The following is a 21,098-nucleotide window of genomic DNA, read 5'->3' as shown; positions in this document are numbered from 1 at the left end:
CTAGAGCATACAAGTCCATTGATGGGCCGACAGCATTACTCTAACAGCTGAGTGTGTCCAACGGTGACAGTGAGCACAACAGGCTGCCCACGACAAAAGGAGAGCAAGTGCGTGTGAACTGCTTTCATGACGCTATCCTGCAACTGTTACTCAAAGCCTGTTCAAGCATCACGGCCTTTCTAAGAGGCCCCAGCACATTAGCTTCCCCACTACGGAGCACCCCATGACCTCGGCGTGAGCCACTGACCAGTGAGCATGGTGATAAGGGGGAGGCTGTTGTCCTCGGGGCTGCCCCAGTAGCCAGCTTCCCCAAGCATGTTTCTGTCGAGCACCTGGTGGTAGAGCTCCTCAATCCAAGCCTGAGAGAAGACCATGAGCACACCGCTGGTCTGCACCTGTTTCATGAACTCCTTCTGCAGAGAGACCAGGGAAGGGGACCAAAGACACAGCCCTATGAATGAACTGGTTCCCAAACCATGCCCGCCCCCCACTTCACTGAACCAGAGCTTTTCATTGCAGGGAAGAGTAACAGGGAGAAAATCGGGGGTGCAGAAGCCCAAACTTCACACAGCTGTCTTATTAGTGACATGGTCAGATAAGTAGCCTGCAGAAGGACCAGGATGCTGCCTTTTATGGTCATGTTCTTGGTGTGGAGGTTATCACCTGCATGGCTACCTCCATGGTTTCCTCTTCTTGCTGTCCCAGCAGCAGCAGGGATAGAACAAGCTCTGGATGGAGTGGATGTCCCCAAGAGAGACTAGACCTGTTCTCATAGAGTCATCAGTTAACCTTGGGGGTTATATGTCAATCAAGAAAGAAGTAGCCATTGATTCCTTTCTGCAGATCCACGACTTAGGCCCACAAATTGACATCATGGAAGTGGTCTTCTTCAGTCAAGGGAGCCGACCACAGTATAGTCAACACTATCCTCACTACACAGCTTACCAAAGGTGTCTTATTAAAGCCATGAATGATCGCTGTGCAAATTTCACATCTGTGCTCTGCCCGCTCCAGACCTGCACTGGCAATGGGTAATGTTGAGCGATGTGGCACAGAACACAATGGCCAGTTTCTTCCTTCAGACCCAACAATTGGCTGTACAGTGGCAGCTGAGATCAGAGCTCACCCGCGGGGGGTGGGGGGGACCCATGCCAGAGTTCATGCTCACCATCATGCCTGGTGCCAGGGTTGGCCGCTTCCGGTAGTAGTCACCGTGAGAGAGCTTGAGGTTGAGCAGCAGGGCACAGTGTGCCGCCGTGTACAGGCTGTCAGCGTTCATCAGCATCTGGAAGCTCAGACTGCTCCCTCCATCGAAGCCGGGAGAGTGCATCATGCCTATGGGAAGGGATGAAGACAGCTGTGGGGCTGCCACAGTGTGCCACAGGACCTGCATCTGCTGAACCAGATAGAGTCCCGCGGCGGAAACTCCATTGTGCAGAAGGCTGCTATATGGTACTGATTACCAGCCAGGATGCTCACAGGACCAGAGGCACACGACAGTATATGACGTCTGTTCTGGAGTCGACAGGCTACAACTGGATCGTGAGCTGTTCATTAGCAGCCATGACTGGGTAAAGCCCTTTAACTCCTCTATTACATTCTTACCTCTCAAACCTTCCATGACAACATAGTATGACTCAGCCTCATCCTCTCTCTCCTTCAGCTATCAGTCTGCTTGCTATTTCATCCTGTTCTCGCCTACACCTGCCTTGCAGCCTGTGTGTTATCTCTGACACTCTCTAGAATGCTCTCCGAGACCTCTGGGGAGTTCCTCTTTTGATTTTTTTTCAGGTCTCCAGTCAGTGTCTCACAGACCGTTCCTTTCAGTTCCATAGCTTCCTTCCCAGGCACAGCCACTGCTTTCTCCCATGTACTTCTTATAGCCTCAATGCTGTTTACCCCACCTGGCATTGTATTAATAGTTTACAAAGGTGTAGGTCTGTGTGTGTGTGTGTGTGTGTGTGTGTGTGTGCGCGCGCGCGCACATGCGCGTACATGTGTATGCACACACACTCTAGGGACTGAAGCTAGGCTAGGGTCTCACACAAGCCAGATTGATGCTTTGCCTGTTAAGCAATATCTCCAGCCCTTGGAGACAGGTCTCACTATGTTGCTCAGACTGGTGTCATATTTGATCCTCCTGCCTCAGCCTCCCAGGCACTGAGATGGTAGGTAATGGCCACTATGCCAAGCTACACGTTTGTTTTCTGTCTGCTCTCAGCACTCAAGGTCTGAGAGAAGGTGTGGCTATTAGTTCTGTTAATTAGAGAATCTTTCGCCTACAATAGTGCCTGTCACAGAGTAGGTTCTTATGCCACTGGATGCATGAATGAGAATTCGCATGGCTAATATGAGAGCCAACTGTAGTCATTCATCGAAGGTACCCAAAGCAGCACTTAACACAAAAACAAGAAAGTACGAAGTCAGGCATGGTGCTGCATGTGTGTCTCTCAGCACTCAGTGGCTGGGGAAGGAGGCCTGCGTCAGCGTGGGTGTCACAATGTATGTAACGATAATTTTATTTATTTATTTATTTATTTATTTATTTATTTATTTATTTATTGCTTTTTTGAGACAAGGTTTCTCTGTGTTGCTTTGGAGCCTGTCCTGGAACTCCTTCTGTAGTCCAGGCTGGCCTTGAACTCACAGAGATCCGCCTGCCTCTGCCTCCCAAGTGCTAGTGGTCCAAATGCATGGACCACCACGGCCCTGTGCAACCCCCAGCACCCTTGAGGTGTCTGAGCAATTCTCTGTAAGAGAGAGTGTTCCTAAAATCCATTTCTTTCCATGATGAAGCAGAAAGTAGTATTCAGAGTTTGGCATTTAACTGATCAAATTAAGAAGTACATTCAAGTTTATGTACAGTGGGGGTGGGGAATAATTGGTAAGTGGCCTGATCTTAGACATCAAGATTAGACAGTTGTTCTACAGCAGTTACTAACTTGGCTGGGAATATGCTCTGGAAAACTAAGCATAGGTTCAAGATGCTGAAAGTGTAAGGGGCTGTGGTTGAATTTACTGATATGGAAAGACATCCATTAGCAGAGGTGTGTGAAGCCCGAGGACGCTGCTGGCAGATCTGCTTATGTCTGAAACAATTTGTTGAACTAATTAGTAGTGTGTGCCGGCTGGTGGCCTAGCGTCTGGGTGCTGCTTAATCTCTGCAACTTGGGTATAAGACAAAATGAAGACTATTCCATCCGCTTACAGAAAAGAACCGTTTTCCTGCTATACAGGATGCTTTCTCTGGTGACACCAGGCACAAAGGAAACAGCACACCGCTGTACTTCAATAAATACTGTCTATTGTGTATAACCAATTTCATCTCATACAGTGTTTCATTTGACTATGCTCCAACTTTCAACAAGGAGAATGCCTGTGAGACATCGGTCAATTTGCCTAAACTTATGCAGGCATTTGGTGTCATGCCGCTGATGTGAGCAGATCGTACTGCACATGCCCTCCCTGGTAGGTACTCCATGAGAGGTTCTATGCAGTTTTCTGACTGGCCTTCTTGCTGTATTATCAATTTTGCAGTGATAAACCAAGGGAAGTATGCTAGCCGCGATGCTTGTATTTCCCAGGTCTCAAAAACTATAGTTCGTCTTGCCATCTATAACGAAGATATTCTTCAGTGTCAGGAACAGGGGGCTGGACCAACTGGTTGACTGGTCATCAGTGAAAAACTGGATACTCTGATTTTGACTTGACACTAGCTAGGTTTTGTCAACTTCCCACAAACCTAGAGTTACCTGGGAAGAGGCACCTCGACTGAGAAAATGCCTTCTGTCAGATGCCTGTAGGGAAGTCTGAGAGCATTTTCGTGATCCATGATCAGTATGGGAGGCACAGCCCACTGTGGGTGGTGCCACTCCTTGGCAGATGGTCCCAGGCTCTGTACTGGGAGAGTATGAGGGGCTCGCCAGGAAGTACGACTCCTCCGTGGCTTCTGCGCCAGTTTCTGCTTTGGGTTCCTGCCCTGACTTCCCTTCATGGACGACTCTAAGCTATGAGGTATAAGAATTTTTCCTTCTGAGGTTGATTTTAGCCAAGTTTATCAAAACAGTAAAACCCTAGGACAACATGCCTGCTGTGGGCTTGAACTTAGACAACTTAGAATGTTGTCATAGAAAGGGAGGTTCTCACCGGGTCTCAGCCCTATTTGGGGGTTTATATAATGACCGGTGGCAGGGAAGGGAGTAATCTCCAGTGGTCCAGCTACTGGATTATGGGCAAGGTGTCCATAATCCTGCAAACAAGCTTTGCCCATCCCCTACACACAACCCTAAGGAAAGTCAGTGGGTCACTACCACTCCCTCTACCCCATCCCCACCAACAAGAAAAAAAATAAGGGAGGAGAAAAAAGGATAAAAAAGTAAAAGATTATTAGTGGGGAAAGAAGAACAGCGGGAGGGAAACAGATGGCAAAAAGGGTGGATATAATAAAAATTCATTATATACATGTATGAAAATGCCATGTCATAATGAAACCTATTGCTACATATGATTAATATAAGATGACAAAAGCATTACCAAATCAGATTTCTAGCTCACGACTCAGGTTGTCTTTACTGATCAAGTCATCTCCCTGGTTCATTACATAATATTATTTCAAACACAAGACTATACATATAACTTTGCCATTTTGCAGAGACTCAATCATTACCAAAACCAACCACAGTGCCAGACTGTGACCCACACTGCTCTGGCCACTAATATCTGCTGTCTCCCTTGGTATCAAGGACAGTTGGTCAGAGAGTGTCCAGGCTGTGGCGATTGTCCCTGTGTCATAACCCCCCACTCAGTCGTTTACTCTCTACCAGAGGAAAGCCCAGGCCTCACTAACATGCTTTTGAAGCCAGTGGTTCTCAGCCTGTGCGTTGCGACCCCTTTGGGGTTGCATAGCAGATATTTACACTATGATTTCTAACAGTAGTAAAATTATGAAGTAGTAACAAAAATGATTGTATGGTTAGGAACACCACAGCTTGAGGAACTGTATTCAAGGGTCGTAGCATTAGGAAGGTCGAGAACCACTGCTTTAAGCTCTTTAAACCACAAGCAGGAAGATTATCGCCTACGAAGGCACACAGTTCTAAATGTCCTGGGTGCATACACAGCAAAAGACAGTCTACAAACCTGAGCAGAAAGTGGAGGCAAAGTTCTGAAGGGCGGTGTCCACCTCTTCCACACTGGACAGGGCTAGGAGCCGGGGAAGGAGGCCCTCGAGGGACTGTATAAACAGCCGGGCACTGTGCTGGTCAGCCTCCTGGTTCTTCAGCAGTTTGAGGGACAGAGCGGCAGTTCTCAGGGACCGATGGCCCATGTAGTCCCGAGGGGTCTGCTCTTCATCCGCCAGTGAACAGTTGTCTGACCCAATGTCCGACACGTCAGACCTACCCGAGTCCTTTTCTGCTGCCATGGAATACTGGTCACAGGAATCAAATTCTGTCCTCGACAGATCTTGGTCATCTACACTGAAGTTGCTCTCACTATACCTAGATCCATAGGACCTTGTCCGACAGTCTACCGACAGGAAATTAGTAATGTCAGGGTAAGGGACTGTGTGGCTTCTCTGAACGACATCGGGCTGGTCTATGGCCTCAGGTTCTGACACTTTGCTCATGGTCTCCTTGCCTTCCTGAATGGCTGGTGACTTGAGTCCATTCTTGTGGTCCTCTGGTGTTGTCTGGCCCAATTCTCCCTCCAAGGTCGTCTGGCCTGTGTCTGTGGTGACACTGATGCTGATGTCTGGGCTCCTCTCATTGCCTGACTCCCATGGCGTGTGCTCTGAAGACAGCACCCGGCGCTGCCAGCGGAAGTCAGCCTCGTTAATCTCCATGGAGTCCCGGCTTGACTCAGCTCCGTCTCTCAGCTCTTCAAGGCGCAGAAGCAGCAGCTGTACTTGACTCTCATTCAAGCCCTTGCCCTGGCTTAGCTCATCTAGGGCCCCGAGCAGGGTGCAGACGCAGGACACGGCAGCGTAGCAGGCTTCAATGCCACCTTTGATGCATGCTTCCGTCATGCCGTCCATGATGCTACACAGCGTTCAAGACAGAAAATGGCACCCAGGCATGAAAGATCAAGAAACACCCCTAAACATGCAAGAGTTATCAAGCTGGTCAACTGCATAGTATTCAAAAGAAATAGTCTAACTTGTATAACATCAAGGGGTCTAGACAATAAAAGCCATAAATATGCTCAGGTAGGGAAAAACACCAGGTAAATTTCCCCACCTAAAATCATAGTACTCTTGGCTGACTAGCTTTTCTGGGTACAAGTGAAAATTCCAGAAGGAAATGTGTCATTTTATTCAAGTAAAGACACTGCCAATTTATTTTCAACTATGTTCAGACCTTCAAATAGGGCAGTTGCTGTTGCTAAGAGTCATGAAGACTTTTCCATGTAAACATATTCTTACCATGTGTATGCCAATATGATTATTACAAACCATAGAATATCGAGTTTTTTATGGAGGCTACTGCAATAGAACCTGACAGCCCATGCTGTAAATCAAAAAGTTCTTCCCTTAAATAATTCCAGGGGATAAGTTTTGTATGCTTCATGTGTAAATTCAGTTTTAAGCCAATATTGAAATCTGGCAAGATATGAGTAATATAAATTGAGATGTTTTATGTGGTTTGTGGGTAAATAATTAAATATACTCATCTTATTTAATGTAGGCTCATCAAAATTTCATCAATTTGTGGTTAAGGTGAAAAGTGTTCAGAGAAGTTGAACACTTCAAGATAGAAAATAACACCCAGGCATGAAAGATTAAGACATTCTTCCAAATATATTCAAGAGTTATTAGCGTGGCCAACTGCACAGTATTCAAAAGAGAAAGTCTAATTTGCATAATATCAAGGGATCTAGACAATTAATGACACAAACACACTCAGTGTTGGAAAAATTCCAAGTAAAGTTCTCCAGTTCAAACCACACACCCTCCATCAATATTGACTGTTGGCCAATCTATATGGACCCAAAAGAAAAATGAACATACAGTTTGAGGAGATCCAAGTGAGATTTTCTTTTGGAAATAGATCTTTTCCTTGGCTCTGACTCGGTAGAGCTTGGTCCTGCCAAGTCATACAGACGCTGTGGGCTCCCGAGTATCTTTAGGAAAAAGGAGAAAGAACAGAAACGTCAGGATCACAAAAACCAAAACTCAAAAATCCACCAAGTTTTAAAGTCATGAGATCAAATAACATGTACTTCTTTAGTGAAGGACACAAAATAGGAAAAAAGCTTGAGGATCTTTTCTTGGAGATGCATAGAATCTGAAGAATCTCTGGCTTGAGATTTTATTTTTCAAATTTTGATCTATTTGTACATACGCAATGAGGTATTTTCAGGGTGATACCTGTGGTTGTCATATCATGTTTGAATGAGATATCATCCGTAGTCTTGGGCATTTAAATCCTTGGTCCCAAATAGTGGCACTGTTTAGGTAGTGTTGGAGGGGGCCACTTGTTAGTTTTTGACCTCTCAGCTAGCTTAGCCCAAAAATAATCACACAAAAACTGTATTAGTTAAATTACTGCTTGGCCCATTAGTTCTAGCTTATTATTGGCTAACTCTTACATATGAATTTAACCCATTTCTATTAATCTGTGTATATTCACATGGCAGTGGCTTACCAGCAAAGTTTTGGCATGTCTAACTCTGACAGTGGCTCCATGGCATCTCCCTGACTCCGCCTTCCTCCTCCCATGCTATAGACCAAGGCAGTTTCTTTATTCATTAACCAATAAAAGCAACACATAGACAGAAGGACCTCCCACACCAAGATAGGCTTGGAAAAAGTGGTCTTTACAGAGGAAGTATGTCACTGGGGGTGATGTTCAGGTTGCAAAAGTGATATCTCATGCCCAGTACCCCACTTCCTGCCTGCAGTTTGAGATGTCACCTATCAGCTACTCTGACACTGTGACTTCTGTTTACTGCCACAATCCCCCACCATGATGGACTCTTGCCCTCTGAAACTGTAAGTCCAAATAACTTTTTTCTTTTGTAAGTTGTCTTGGTCATAGTGTTTTATCACAACAATAGAAAAGTAACTAATATAGGACCCAAGTTAAACAGCAAATTCACTTCATATACATCTTGTATTCTTAGCTTGAAGATAATGTTACACGATAGTTTTAAAATTTTGGTGTGAGGGTCTTGTATTTTCTACTTGTGGCATTATGGCAGCACTGAAGACATGTCTACACTTCAGGCTAATGATGTCAAATGTATGTTGTCATAAAATTAACGGAGGCTACAAAATGCTAGTAAGCTACAAAATAAAATGTGGCACGCTCTTATAATTGTACTTGTCATGCTGTATAATGGCTCCGTAGAACTTCACACTAAGTCACTTAGGCAGCATCTCTCCAGCTTCCATCACCGTAGCCCCTGTGCCCACCATTCTATTTCCTGCTTCTATGTGCTCAGGGTTTTTAGAATAAACATATAAATGGGACCAAGTGATACTTTCTGTAGCTAGCTTATTTCTCAGTATTATTCATCTATGTTGTTGCCAAGGACAGAATTTCTTTCTTTCTTAAGATAAATCATTATTCCATCAATACTATTTTGACTAGATTTAATTTATATCTTCTATTGGCCCTAGCTACTGCATGCTATCATAGTATAATGGAGATGATACTCCACAAAATGGCTGTAGGTCAAAGAGCTCCTGCTCGTTAGGCCAGGAGCCACCAATTTCCCAGTTGACACGTTCATCCAGTGATTTTGCTACAGTTCAACAGTTACCAAAAGACCCAGAATGCAAAGCTATCATTCATAATCTTGGAGCCTTCCAGAGTACTAATTCCATTGTCTGCTCTTCCAGCCAAGAGATATTTCCAAAAACAATTATTTTTTAAAGTCTTTTGTTGTTGTTGCTGTTGTTAAAACACAGATGCCACCACCTTGCCCTATGAGGCAGGGACAGTCCATCTACTCCTCCTCCTTCCCATTTGATGAGTCTGGGTTATAAAAACAGCCCCCCCCCCCCAGGATACCATGACTTAAGCATGGGCTTAAAAGCCCAGCATGGTTTTTTCTCACACTACTTTCTGTTTTACCCTTACTTTTTCTCCTTTTTGCTATTTCAGATTTATTCTGCTCTGTTATCAAGGTTGGTGTAGGGCCCCGGTCTACCCTTGTTCCTGGGGTTCATCTTGAGGACAGTTTCTGGTCAGCTGACAAAGCATTCTGTTTGTTCCTGTGCTCCTCCTGCCCCACCTGCTGCTTAGCTGTAGGGCATTGACTCCATTGTTGGTATGGTAATTTCCCACCTGCCTGGGCAGAGGTCCTTGTGCAGCAGTTAGGTACATAAGGATTTCCCCAAGTTTGAATAAATGGCATTCAGCTGATCTCCTTACTAATGACCCAGGTCTCTTTGTGTGTTCTTTCAATCTCCAGGCCCTTGCCCGACTCGCGTATGGTACAGTGGCGCGCGAACTGTACCGAGGGTGTAACACAGAATCGGGTGTTACAGGTTGGAGTACTGGGATGTTCATTTTAGGTTTTCTGCTTTGAATACAATAGTTGAAGATTTAACAAGCCAGTACTCTGCACAGGCTGCCTTCTCATGAGTCTTCACATATAACATTCTTGTCATTGTTCAGTTTTAACTGACTTAAATTTTTACATATTTACAGAAAATGTTATTTAGAGGTTATATTAAGGAATGGCTAACAAAGTTGTGTAGAACTTAGATCCTACTGCCATGACCCTTTATTTTCAGAGTGAGGTATACAACTAAGTATGAATGGGAATATTACTCTGAGATCATTGCATCTTCAGGGGACCTCTTCTGTCTTCCATTTTTGTTGAAGAGGTGAGTGCATCTCTGAGGGATGGGTATTTAGTTTTTCTTCAGTGCTGCTTAAGGGGCTTCAATGATGTTCAGCATGTCCTGTAATACCAAATTATACCAGTAGCCCAATGGATAGGACTCTGAAGTCTCAGTTTCTCTTGAAAGCCCACCTTATCCTCTAATTCAACTCAGATAATGTATTTAAATGCCTAAAATTGGCATGTATTGTTAATTGCTTCAGAACCTAAAGGAGAAGAGGACAGAGTTGGTTCTGAAAGACCAACAATACTCAAAGACCTTTGTATCTTCCTGTGGTATTGGGAACCAAACCTCAGAGCCCTGTGTATGCTAGGCAAAGACACTACCACTGAGTTACAATCCTAGACACCCCATCCTCTTGCCTACTACCCCATTGCCCAGGGCTAGGGACTGAGTACATGGCCTTGTGTTTGCTAACCAAGTACTGTACCACCAAACCACACCCCCACCTTTTAAAATCTCAAGATGGGCATAAGAGGTACACCATCAGTGGTTTGGTGTTCTATATCTGGCCAGTATGGACTTAGAAAGAACAGCTAGGGTAGACCAAGGGAAGGAACTTACCTTTTCATTCTTATTATCAGGCAGGAGATAGAACCAGAAAGAGAATGCATGATAAGAAACACAATGTCCTGTATGCCTTTGACAATTAGGTACATAGTGTCTATGGCACAGAGACCCAAAGAAATAATGCATAAAAAGGCAAGCAAGCATCCTGGGTACTGAGTGTTTTTCTTTGTGTGCAAAACCCTGTGTATTCTGGTATCCAGGTAACCAATTTTCCAACTTGTCATTTTAGTCCTATAAAGCAGAGGCATTATTTTCAGAATGACCTGGCTGGAATTCATCTGCTTCATTTCCCAGGACAGCACCAGTCTCACACACGACTTGGAGGCACCTAATCTAGTGTTGCCTCTGAACAGTGCCCTTGGGAAGCACCTCGGGTTAAATGTGAGAAGGAAAATCCACAAAAGTAATGTGTACAAAATATATGGGAGGGTACAAGGACTTGTTTCAATCCTCCTGTGAAGCAATCAACGTGATGGGCAGAGCATCAATTGTCAATGTGTGGGATGGAGTTAAGAGCAAGACTTGTGTCTAAGAAAACACAACCATAGGATTTTGGTGGCAAAGAGGCAACTGTACTTGGAACACCCAGGTTCACAGATAAGCCTTGTTTCTTACAAATGTAGGATTTCAGACAAGTGACTAATTGTCCCCAGAGCCCAAACTTCTCCCTCTGGAAAACTGGCATAATAGTATTGATCTATGGGAGAGAAGTGTTGGGTAGGTCTCTGTTTTGCCATTGTGGTACAATGTAATCACTTACAAAGCTCATGCTTGAGAAATGTTCAACTAAAATTATGAAAAATCATAAAATGTATGTTTTTATTTCGTATTTGGGTATCTTGAGAAGTAGGTTACCTGTAGTGTGCAGGTTGGACATGTTTGGTCTAGCCTACTGTAAATGACCACTTATAAGAAATTAGGGAATGAACAGAAGCAGGAAGGTGTTAAGTAGGGCCAGTCAGGTGAGATTAAGTTGCATCTTAAAGAATGATAGGAAAATGAGAAAATTGGTAGACGGTTCTAGAAACAGTATAGTAATTCAGATGGTGCAGAAGGCAGCGAGGAGTGATTAGAGAGTTTGGGTCATGGTGAAATTGTCAATGGTGATCTATAAAAGGAAGTCCAATAATATAACAGAAGAAAAGCGGTCATGAAAAACATCCGAGCTGTCTGTTTGCAACCTCCATGTGGTTTGTGGTTGTCTTCCTTATGGTAGTAACAAGTATATTATTTAATTTTGCTTGGTATTCTAGACTCATAAAGTACTTAAGCAAAATTCATTGCACTTCGAACATATAAACTTTGCATTTATGGGTTTCTTATCTTTACAGCATTGGAATATTCTAGAGTTAAGAGATTTGCCTGCTGTCATCTGGCATGCGAGGGGCAGGGAAAGGGTCTGACTCTTATCCTCAGGCTTGAGAATGGGTAGCTGACCCAGTGCCAGCCAAGGACCTTCAGGAAGTGTTTGCATTGCATTGTGAGTAGCATGTCTAGAAGTTAGCGATGGATAAGAAGAGCCCCTGTGTTTAGAATTAGGGGACCAGGGGTTTTACTATTACTTATTGTTAGGAATTTGGACAAGTCACATTTGGCCTCTCAAGGCTCCAGCTTCTGTGTGGGACAGAAAAATCCCTCTTTCTGGCTTTACATTTCCATGTAAAATATCTCATTTTTTTTTTTTATGGTGCAGGGAAGCCCTTGACCTGAATGGTGAATTTAGCAGGAAGAACTCAGCCTTCTTGGCCAATAATCCCTTTCCTTCTCTTCTTACACTGAGGATCTGCCTACAGAGAGGAAGGCTATTCCACCTTCTTATAAAGTGTCAGGTTTAATAGAATAGTGGCCTGTCTGAAGAGAGTGTGGGTGGAGAGGCCCCATTGCTTAAATGGTAGTCAAGTAGACTCGCCAAAGTTACACATTCCTCACCAACCAATCAGTGAGAGAATCTGAAAGCTGGGCTTTCGGTGCCACACCCTGGCACGATGGAGAGGAAAAGAAGCCACTCTATTGGTCACAGTAAAGTCGATGCACAAACCTGTTGAAGCTATAATGAATATGATGTGTCTGGCAATGAGTAGGAAAGAGATAATGACCGGTTTTGTGTGCTCATGTGTTTTCTTGACGGTCTCTTTAGTCTGGATTACTCAATTTCTAGAAATATTGGATCATAACCCCTCATTATGGTAAGATCTTATAAACATATCACCAAGAAGGAATTGAAATTTAATTCTTTGTTCTTTGGTCTTGGCTGGAAAAAACAGATGACAAAAGGACCACCATTATCTGAAAAGCCTATCAGTAAGACCACAACATTGCTGTGATTCAAAGTTGATCTTAGGGCTATCTGATTAGATAGACTAGAGCCTAACGCTGAAATACAAAAGGCCACCAGGACTTGGTCAGATGAGATCCCTCACCATCATACACTAATAATCTCTGTGTGGATTCCATATGGTAATACCACTGAAGTCTAAGAGAACAACTATCAGACCATCTGGTAAGTTTCAATGATTAAGTATGCAAAGATACTCTGATGAAGAAAAAATAGACTTTAAAAGAAACTGATGTTCAATATTGCTTAAGCTGAATCAACCCATATTTTGTTACTCTGATTTTGGGGACGTTAGCATTCTACATAAATGCAAGCAACTCCCCTAGATAGTTTCAGCTGTCAGCTTGACACAGCCTACAGTCACCTGAGGAAACTTCAGTTGAGGAATTGTGTAGATCAACCTGGCCTGCGGGCATGTCGATGGGGCACTGTTTTGATTGCTAACTAATGAGAAGGGCCCAGCCCACTGTGGGTGTTACCATCCCTAGGTATATAGGTCTGTGCTGTATAAAAATACTAGATGAGCTAGCCAGATATCAAGTCAGTAAGCAGTCTTCCTCTGTGGTTTCTGCTTGAGTTCCATCCCTGACTTCCCTCAGATTATTAACTGTAAGAGTAAGCCAATTAAATAAGCCCTTTCTTCCCAAGGTTGCTTTTGGTCAGAGTGCTTTATTACAGAAACAAAACAAAATGGAAAACCAAACAACCAACCAAACAAACAAAAAGCTCCCCCTAGAACACTAACCTTTATGAAGAAGTTCACATAAACAAAAGCACTGATTCCTTTTCTTAGTAATTTCTAAGGAGGGGTTTGATGGAGTGAGAATTCTCTTTTGCAGTACCTTTAAAATAACTGCAATTCATCCTCAAAGCCATGAGGCAGCCCACTGGAATGGCTATTATCAGATACAAAGCCTTTCTATCTTGGGATTTTGACATTTGAGAGGACAGAACACATGGAGGAAGAGGAAAAAGGGTTTCTTTTAGCAAGAAACCAGCAAAGCTCTTTTGTGTATGTCTCAAGCATTAGGTCATTCTGTTTCTGACCTGGGCTAGGTTACCTTTCCTTAGGCAGTGGTCCCTTGCTCCTAGGAGGTCACCATATTGTATTTAGTATAGACTCCCAACTTTATGGCACACTATAACAATGAATGCCTGGATTCAAGACAATCCTCTTGGCTCAGCCTCCTGAGTAGCTGGAAACACATACACACACCACAGCACCCGGCAAGTCATTTTGGAATCTGATTTTGCCAAGGTGCCAAACATGTATATCTGCACAGAAAAGAACCCAAACCAAAAGGATGAGCTCTCAGGTGTACATCTATCAGAGTTTTAACAAACACACAGCAAATTTTAACAAGCACATAGCTAATTTTCAAAGAGTTTGAAGCCAATGAATGTCTCTAACATTTCCTTTTTTTAAACCACAACTACCAAAATATATGCCTACCAACTTCAGAATTGTTTGTTACTGGATTCCATGTGGTGGCAATGACACCCCCAGCAAGGGATGACAAACAGTTTAGATGCTCCTACATGTAGGACACCGCACAGAGATTCCTGTGGGCAAACCCATGGCATTCTCCCACACCTCCCTACCTCTTTCATGATCTTGATGGCTTCCACCCGGTGCTGGGGTGGGGGATACAGGAGCACACGGTGGTAGAGGGACTGGAGCACTGGCTTCATGGAATCCACTGACCCCACTAAGCGGACAAGGTCAGCTGCAAGGTAATAGATGGTGCGGGCCACAGGGCCGCTCAGCGTAGGTGCAGTGCAGGAGCAGCCCGAGCCACGGCCATGGTCAGACACACCAGGAGCGGCCGAGTCCGACTCCACATTGCTGCTGGTGCTGCTGCTGTGAGCAGAGGTGATAGTTTTGTCGTGAATGGGGTTCCCCAGGATCACAATGAGAGCCGGGCAGAGGCTTTTCCTGGAAAGAGGCAGGAGGAAAAATAGGCCTTACTAGAAGCCAAGTGATAAAATGTGAATGCCACCAGGAAGACAAATAGTTGCTACAGAAATATCCAGGAAGAGCAGGGGTCCCTATTCTTCCTTCTTTTGCCTATGTTACACCCAGTATACCCAGTCTTCCTCATTTCTCATGTTAAATAAAGTCAAGAGAAGCATTTAAGGACCATTCGCGTCTGTGCACATGTGCACGTTTCTGTGTGTGTATGTGTGTGCGTATGTATGTGTATATATATATGTGTGTGTGAACTAATAGGGCTCAGAATGCTAAAAAGCTTTCTCATCAAGTTTCATTTTGCTATGAATAACAGAATCGTTTGTCATTTTCGGGGTTAGTTTCAAATTCCATACTGACAACCCTCATTCAGCTTCCTCCCTGTTAGTAAAATGGGATCTATAGCCTACTGACTGCCTGCGGGGCCTGTCACTTCCTGGAATCTCTAGACATGAGTAGGTGATCAGCACCCTTGTGGCACTAAAGACCAGTTCAGGGGTAGAATTTCTTGACCATGTACTGCCTGATATATTTACATGCTTCTTAGAACAGATTGAGAACCCAGAAGTCACTGGGTTCTGTCTCTTGTGATCCCATTGACGTAAATGGCCTAAGAGGGTTGCCAGAAGCTTATGTGTTATATTTAGCCACTAGTTTCTTTAAAGGATTTGGGGTGATGTACATAAATAAAGCAATTCTCCTACCTGGAGGACCCATAAAAATAGATGGAACTATCACTAAGTCATGGGCACTGTGGAATGGGACCGAGACACAGCTACTGGAACCCCTGGCTGGTGTGGGGGCATCAGGGCTTTGTTCTCACCAGATGAGGTCAGTGAAGCCCCTGTGCAGGTACATGGAGGAGGAGGAGCTGCTGAGCACGGAGAGAATGCATTCCAGGTACAGAAGCTGCAGCTGCTGGCTGTCACTGCGGAAGCACAAAAGGAACACACAGACAATTAAAACACAAGGCAAAATGAGAGAGGTGGCATTGGGGCAGAACCTGGAGAGACTCTAGGCATCACCCCAAGAGGATGTGCGGTCGATGTCGTCAGGTTGATAGAGAGCACTCTTTCCTTAGATTGAAGTCCTAATCCCCAGCACCAAAGCAGGTGGCCTTCGCTGGAGCAAAGTTAATGTGACTGTGTCAATGAGGGCCCTAATCCAAGGTTAACAGATGTCCTCAGAAAGGAAACCTGTGGACACATAGACAACCCCCCCCCACACACACACAGAGGGAAGACTGTAGGAAGAGACGCGGGGAAATAATTCTCCACAAGGCAACACCCCCACCCCCCCCACAAACACAGAGGGAAGACTGTAGGAAGAGACGCGGGGAAATAATTCTCCACAAGGCAAGTGAGGAAGGAGGTGGTGGAGGTCCTGTAGTGGTCCTGTGGCGGTGCTCAGAAGTCACTACCCTGATCTTGACACGTCAGCCTCCAGAACAGTTAGGAGATGACAGCTCCCCCATGCAAGGCACCCAGTCTTTGGTGTCCCGTTATGGCACCCTAATAAAGTGATCGAGTTATGCTCATTTGGGGAAACTAATAAACTTTATCTTGGAGGAAGGTTTCTGTGCATTTGTAAACAACCGAGTGTGAAATAGGAGGGCCATAGGTTATACCCTTCACACACATCTTTATTGTATCCACATCTTATAATAGTGTAATACATTTTCTACAGTTAGTGTACAAATGGCGACATGTTAGCCAAGCCCCGGATCCACCAGAAATTCTAATTATCTCTGATGACTTAACTTTCTAAGAAACCATTTATACCATCGTGTCCTTTTCTATCTCTCCTGCACCATTTCTCTCCTCTTCCTTAAATCCGGGGTCTCACACATGCTAGGCAAGCAATTTAATACTGACGTAACACCTACAAACAACCACATTATCTCACTAGCAAACACTTCACTGCTTCCCAACCCACATTTCTTCTTTATTTATTAAGGAAATATTAATATTTTTATGTGCATGACTCTTTCGGCTGCATGTATGTCTGTGTACCATGTGGGTACTTGGTGCCCTTGGAGGCTAGAAGATGGTATGGGATCCCCTGGAACTGGAGTTATAGACAGTTGTTAGCCACCATGTGCAGGGAGCTGAACCTAGGTCCTCAGAATGAGCACTTAACTGCTGAGCCATCTCTCCAGGCCTCAAATATATTTGTTGTTTTTTCCTTATGGGTAGTTATCATTACGGGCTGTCTCGATACGCTAATAAAGAAACAGACAACTCTATAGGAAACACATTCTTATGTTCCCAGCTCATGACTACTCTCAGTGTCACAAAAAATGCTTAAATTCCAGGATGCAGTGAGTCTCAGGAATGGGAAAAAACTTAGCTTTCAACACATTTACTTGACTTGCAAATCTTCTAAAAGAAATGATGCAAGAATCTCTTAGGGAGTGAACTATCCATAAAAGGAGAAGTCTGCCAATAATAACACTCAGCTACTCCTGTTTTGTCCTAATTTAAATAAATGTCAGGAAAGAAGGCTAATGTTCTCAACAGTTAAATGGTTCCTTATAGCAGAAGAGGGAAGGGAAAGGCTACGAGAGCAAACTGGGAGGCACAGAAGCTGGGGAGAGGGAAAAGGAAACTGTCCATCTGCCCTAGAGGCCAGAAGTCCATCCTCCTGCCGAAATGACAGAGACTGTGTCACTGCAAGACGAGGCAGAGTGAGACAGACACCGGGGATGTCTCTACAATAACACTCCAAACCAAGTTCAGGCTCTGAAACTGACCGGCAAGCTATGGCTCAGAGGCCGAACCCTGTGAATTTGAAAGTGTCTTTATATTTTAAAGGGACTATGAGGCCAACTTTTTAAAAAGCCCATGAGGAGACACATTACATGGCCTTTTACACAAGTTCACCGACCCACAGTCTGAAAGCTCTTTGTCCCCCACACTACATGATTAATATCAACACACTGGGAGAGAATGCTGCCCACATACATACTCTGAGGATGGGGGATAAAGGATGAGCTGCCACAGAAGTCACTATCATTTGGCAGAAGGACAGTAATAGTTACAATTTGATTATAAGAATGGGAAGGACAAGAAATATTAACCCTTTGTAGGCCAATAAGGACTTCCCATTTCTAGCCTCTCTCTCCTCCATGTTTCCGCGGCCTATTGCTGCTCTGAAAATAGCACATTGTCCACTGTGGGACAAGACAGAGAAGCACACAGACCAAGCACTGATGCCAAGTGCTGTAGACGAAGCACTCCGTGTAGGTTTCTATGATACTGCAGAACAAAAGCACCCCTCAGAAAGGCCTGGGAGAATGTGATAGGAAACACTGTCTTTGTACAGCCTCGAAGCTCCAGCAGGTATCTGTGGCATTGTGGAGTTGTGAAGGAAAGTGTGGACAAATGCAGAGAGATGGGGAAGCAGTTTGGGCTGGGAGGCTGTCAGGTAAAGCACAGGATATGAGGATCGTGTCTGCAAGAGTGGAGCTAGAAGGCAGGCACAGTGATGTGTGTCTGCAATCCCAGCACTTGGGTGATGTGGGATTCCCCTCTGTATGCTGTGAATACCATCGGTTAATAAAGAAGATGTTTTGGGCCTGTGATAGGGTAGAGCAGAGCTAGGCGGGGAAAACTAAACTGAATGCTGGGAGAAAGGAGGCAAAGTCAGTGAGAAGCCATGTAACCCCATTGGAGACAGATGCCGGAACTTTACCTGGTAAGTCACAGCCTCGTGGCGATACACAGATTAATAGAGATGGGCTAAATTAAGATGTAAGAGCTAGCCAATAAGAAGCTAGAGCTAATGGGCCAAGCAGTGATTTGATTAATACATTTTCTGTGTGGTTATTTTGGGAGTCTTGGCATCCCGGAAACAAATAAGTGGCCTCCTTCCCTAAAATACGTGGGGAGTTAATGCAGGAGAATCAGTTCAAGGTCATTTGTAGCTGTATATAGGGATCAGGGCCAATCTGGACTACATGAGATTTGATGATGATGATGATAATAATAATAATAATGATGATGATGGAATGGGGATTAGAGAGACAGAGACACCACTGTGCGAAGATGTCTGAAGTTTCACCCAGGCAATGATTTTGAATGATTTTTCTTGAATGGATGGGAGAGGGCTGAACAATAGAGCCACACTGTCCACTAGCCTGTTCCTTTCTGAATGGAGATGGATGGAGAGATGGGGAAATGGGAAAAGGGAGGGGACAGGAGGAGAGGAGGAAGGGGAAACTGGTTAGGATGTAAAATAAATGAAAAATGTTATTTAGATTAAAAAGGAAAGAAAACTCAATTCTGGAAGGATCATCTTTACTGTGTCTCGGGTTAATTTTTCCGACAACAAACTGGGATAATTTTTAAGATTCAATGTCCCAATGCAAAAATATCTCTTCCTCAAAAGTTTGTCTAGGATTGCACAATGAAAGTAAAGATAGAAAGTAAAGATTCTCAATTTCTGAAGTCATCAGGGATAAGTCTAGGAGGGAAATGGTGAGCTGTCAGGGTTATGGCAAATATTTGCAAAGCCTGCTGGGAAACACTGCAGGCTCCACGCATCAGCCTCATTGACAGGAATGTATCACCAAGGTAACTGGCCCAGGAGTCTCCTTGGAGACAGAACGACAGCTTAAATGTGGGCTGCAGAGTCTGGATATCAGGTTCTTATGGTCTTGCATGAGTCATGCTATGAAATGGAGCTCAGAAAATCTGAGGATGTTCATGCATGCTCTTCGCTTAGAGATCTTTGAACATTTGCACAGTGTGCAAGTCTTTTGGACTTGTATACTTGCAGACAGGCCAACACTTGGATGCATGGAGTGAGGATGAGCCTAGAACCTAGCTAAATTTTTCAAGATACATGGGGGTGGGAAGACTGTGTAATTAGGAAGGTTATAAGCAACTTTTCTTGGTCTTTCATTTGAGCATTTCATGATTGGCAGATTATGTGCTGTTTGCTTCATTGCTTGCTTGTCGCTAAGATCTTCCTAGGTACACATCCAAGCAGAACAACTCTCTGCAATAGACACTGGCTCATATAGGCTGAGCGACCACCTAGCTAGGGAGGTCATCCCCCAGGAGGATAATCAGCGGTATTTTCAGCATCTCTGTAGTTCTCACAGTGTTGGGTTTTAAACATTTTTTTCTTCCAAATGTTTGCTGTCCTTTGGTCCAGATTTGAATTTAATTAGAAAAATAAGAGAAGGAAGCAAGCAATTATGTAAGAGCTGCAGCAGAATGGGAGCAATTGATACAGTCGTTCTGACTGGCCTAGCTGATTCTATGCCTTGGTACAGAGTCCTGTCCGGTGTTCTTTGGAGAAGGAGACTGGGACAGAGCGGCAGAAGACATATAGAGGAGGAGTCACATTCTACTCTCTGAGAAATTCTTGAGCTGGAGAGAGAGCATGCAACTCAGTTTGTCTAATATAGGACTCTGTTACTACCACATCGGCAAGGCCTGTTTGGCGAGATGTACCGAGTACCTCCAAATATTTCAGAATTCTCCAGAGAGACTGAGTATGTCACAAGCACACGTCTGGATGAGACTAAGCCCTTGGAGGTACCTGGAGTCTGATTTTGAAAATGATGGTAAGGAGAAATCCTGCCCATTGGGGTTTTAGAGGGGAAGAGCTACTGAGAAGACAGATGGAGTGTCTGGTTTAGTAATGAAGAAGAAGGAACTGAGGAGTAGAACCAGAAGAGAGCACATGAACACGAACACTCGAGGAAGGGATGAACACTAGAGAGCTAACAGAGAGGCATTCTGCTACATGATTCATGTAGCACCCTAATCTTAGAAAGCCCACCCCTTCACCTTAGGGTACTGAAATTATTGGCAGAGACCATAAGCAATCAAATTCCAGAGGCAGGATTATGATCAGGGGACATGGATCAAAAACCCAAGACTGCACATCCTCTCCAAACCATGAGGCAAGAGTAGCAGCCTGCCTAAGGCTGCCTATGACTCAAGAGAAAAATGTTTTATGGGCCATAGGAACTGCTTTGCCTCTCCCTGGATCATAGAGTTAAGAAGTGTTCCATGGCTGATGGATACTTCTGCCCTTTGGCTTTGAGAAAAAGAGGGAGGGGGGGAAGGAAGAAGGGAAGGAGAGAGACAGAGGCAAGAGAGAGATAGAGATAGAGATAGAGATAGAGAGAGAGAGAGAGAGAGAGAGAGAGAGAGAGAGAGAGAGAGAGAGAGAGCGAGCATGCATTTGCTATGTAGCTTTGTTCTTGTTCTTGGAACTTTCCTAAAAAACCTACGGACTAATTTTGTCATTAAAAATGCCAATGTTCCCAACACCATCATAGAGTAGAATTAGTGTCAGCCATTGTCAGAGCACACCAACCAGTTTAGAGCCAGAACACGGCAAATATCTACTAC

At 44.3% G+C, this 21,098-nt stretch overlaps 1 protein-coding gene across 2 annotated transcripts in view; it reads right to left on the bottom strand.

Annotated features, from left to right (window-relative positions):
- The window catches only part of Arfgef3 (ARFGEF family member 3), a 152,479-nt gene that overhangs the window by 46,494 nt on the left and 84,887 nt on the right, over positions 1 to 21,098 (bottom strand). For both annotated transcript variants that reach the window (XM_075948204.1, XM_075948212.1), the window contains 6 exons: positions 15,551 to 15,655; positions 14,361 to 14,694; positions 7,007 to 7,119; positions 5,140 to 6,038; positions 1,169 to 1,335; positions 248 to 413 (listed from right to left, as the gene is read on the bottom strand). In XM_075948204.1, the coding sequence (XP_075804319.1) occupies positions 248 to 413; positions 1,169 to 1,335; positions 5,140 to 6,038; positions 7,007 to 7,119; positions 14,361 to 14,694; positions 15,551 to 15,655 (1,784 nt within the window). The remainder of the gene's footprint in view (positions 1 to 247; positions 414 to 1,168; positions 1,336 to 5,139; positions 6,039 to 7,006; positions 7,120 to 14,360; positions 14,695 to 15,550; positions 15,656 to 21,098) is intronic.

The sequence above is a fragment of the Microtus pennsylvanicus genome, chromosome 1, assembly GCF_037038515.1.
Source record: "Microtus pennsylvanicus isolate mMicPen1 chromosome 1, mMicPen1.hap1, whole genome shotgun sequence".
Classification (NCBI taxonomy): Eukaryota; Metazoa; Chordata; class Mammalia; order Rodentia; family Cricetidae; genus Microtus; species Microtus pennsylvanicus.
The sequence above is the reverse complement of the archived record's forward strand: the minus strand, read 5'-3'. Positions and strand labels throughout refer to the sequence as shown.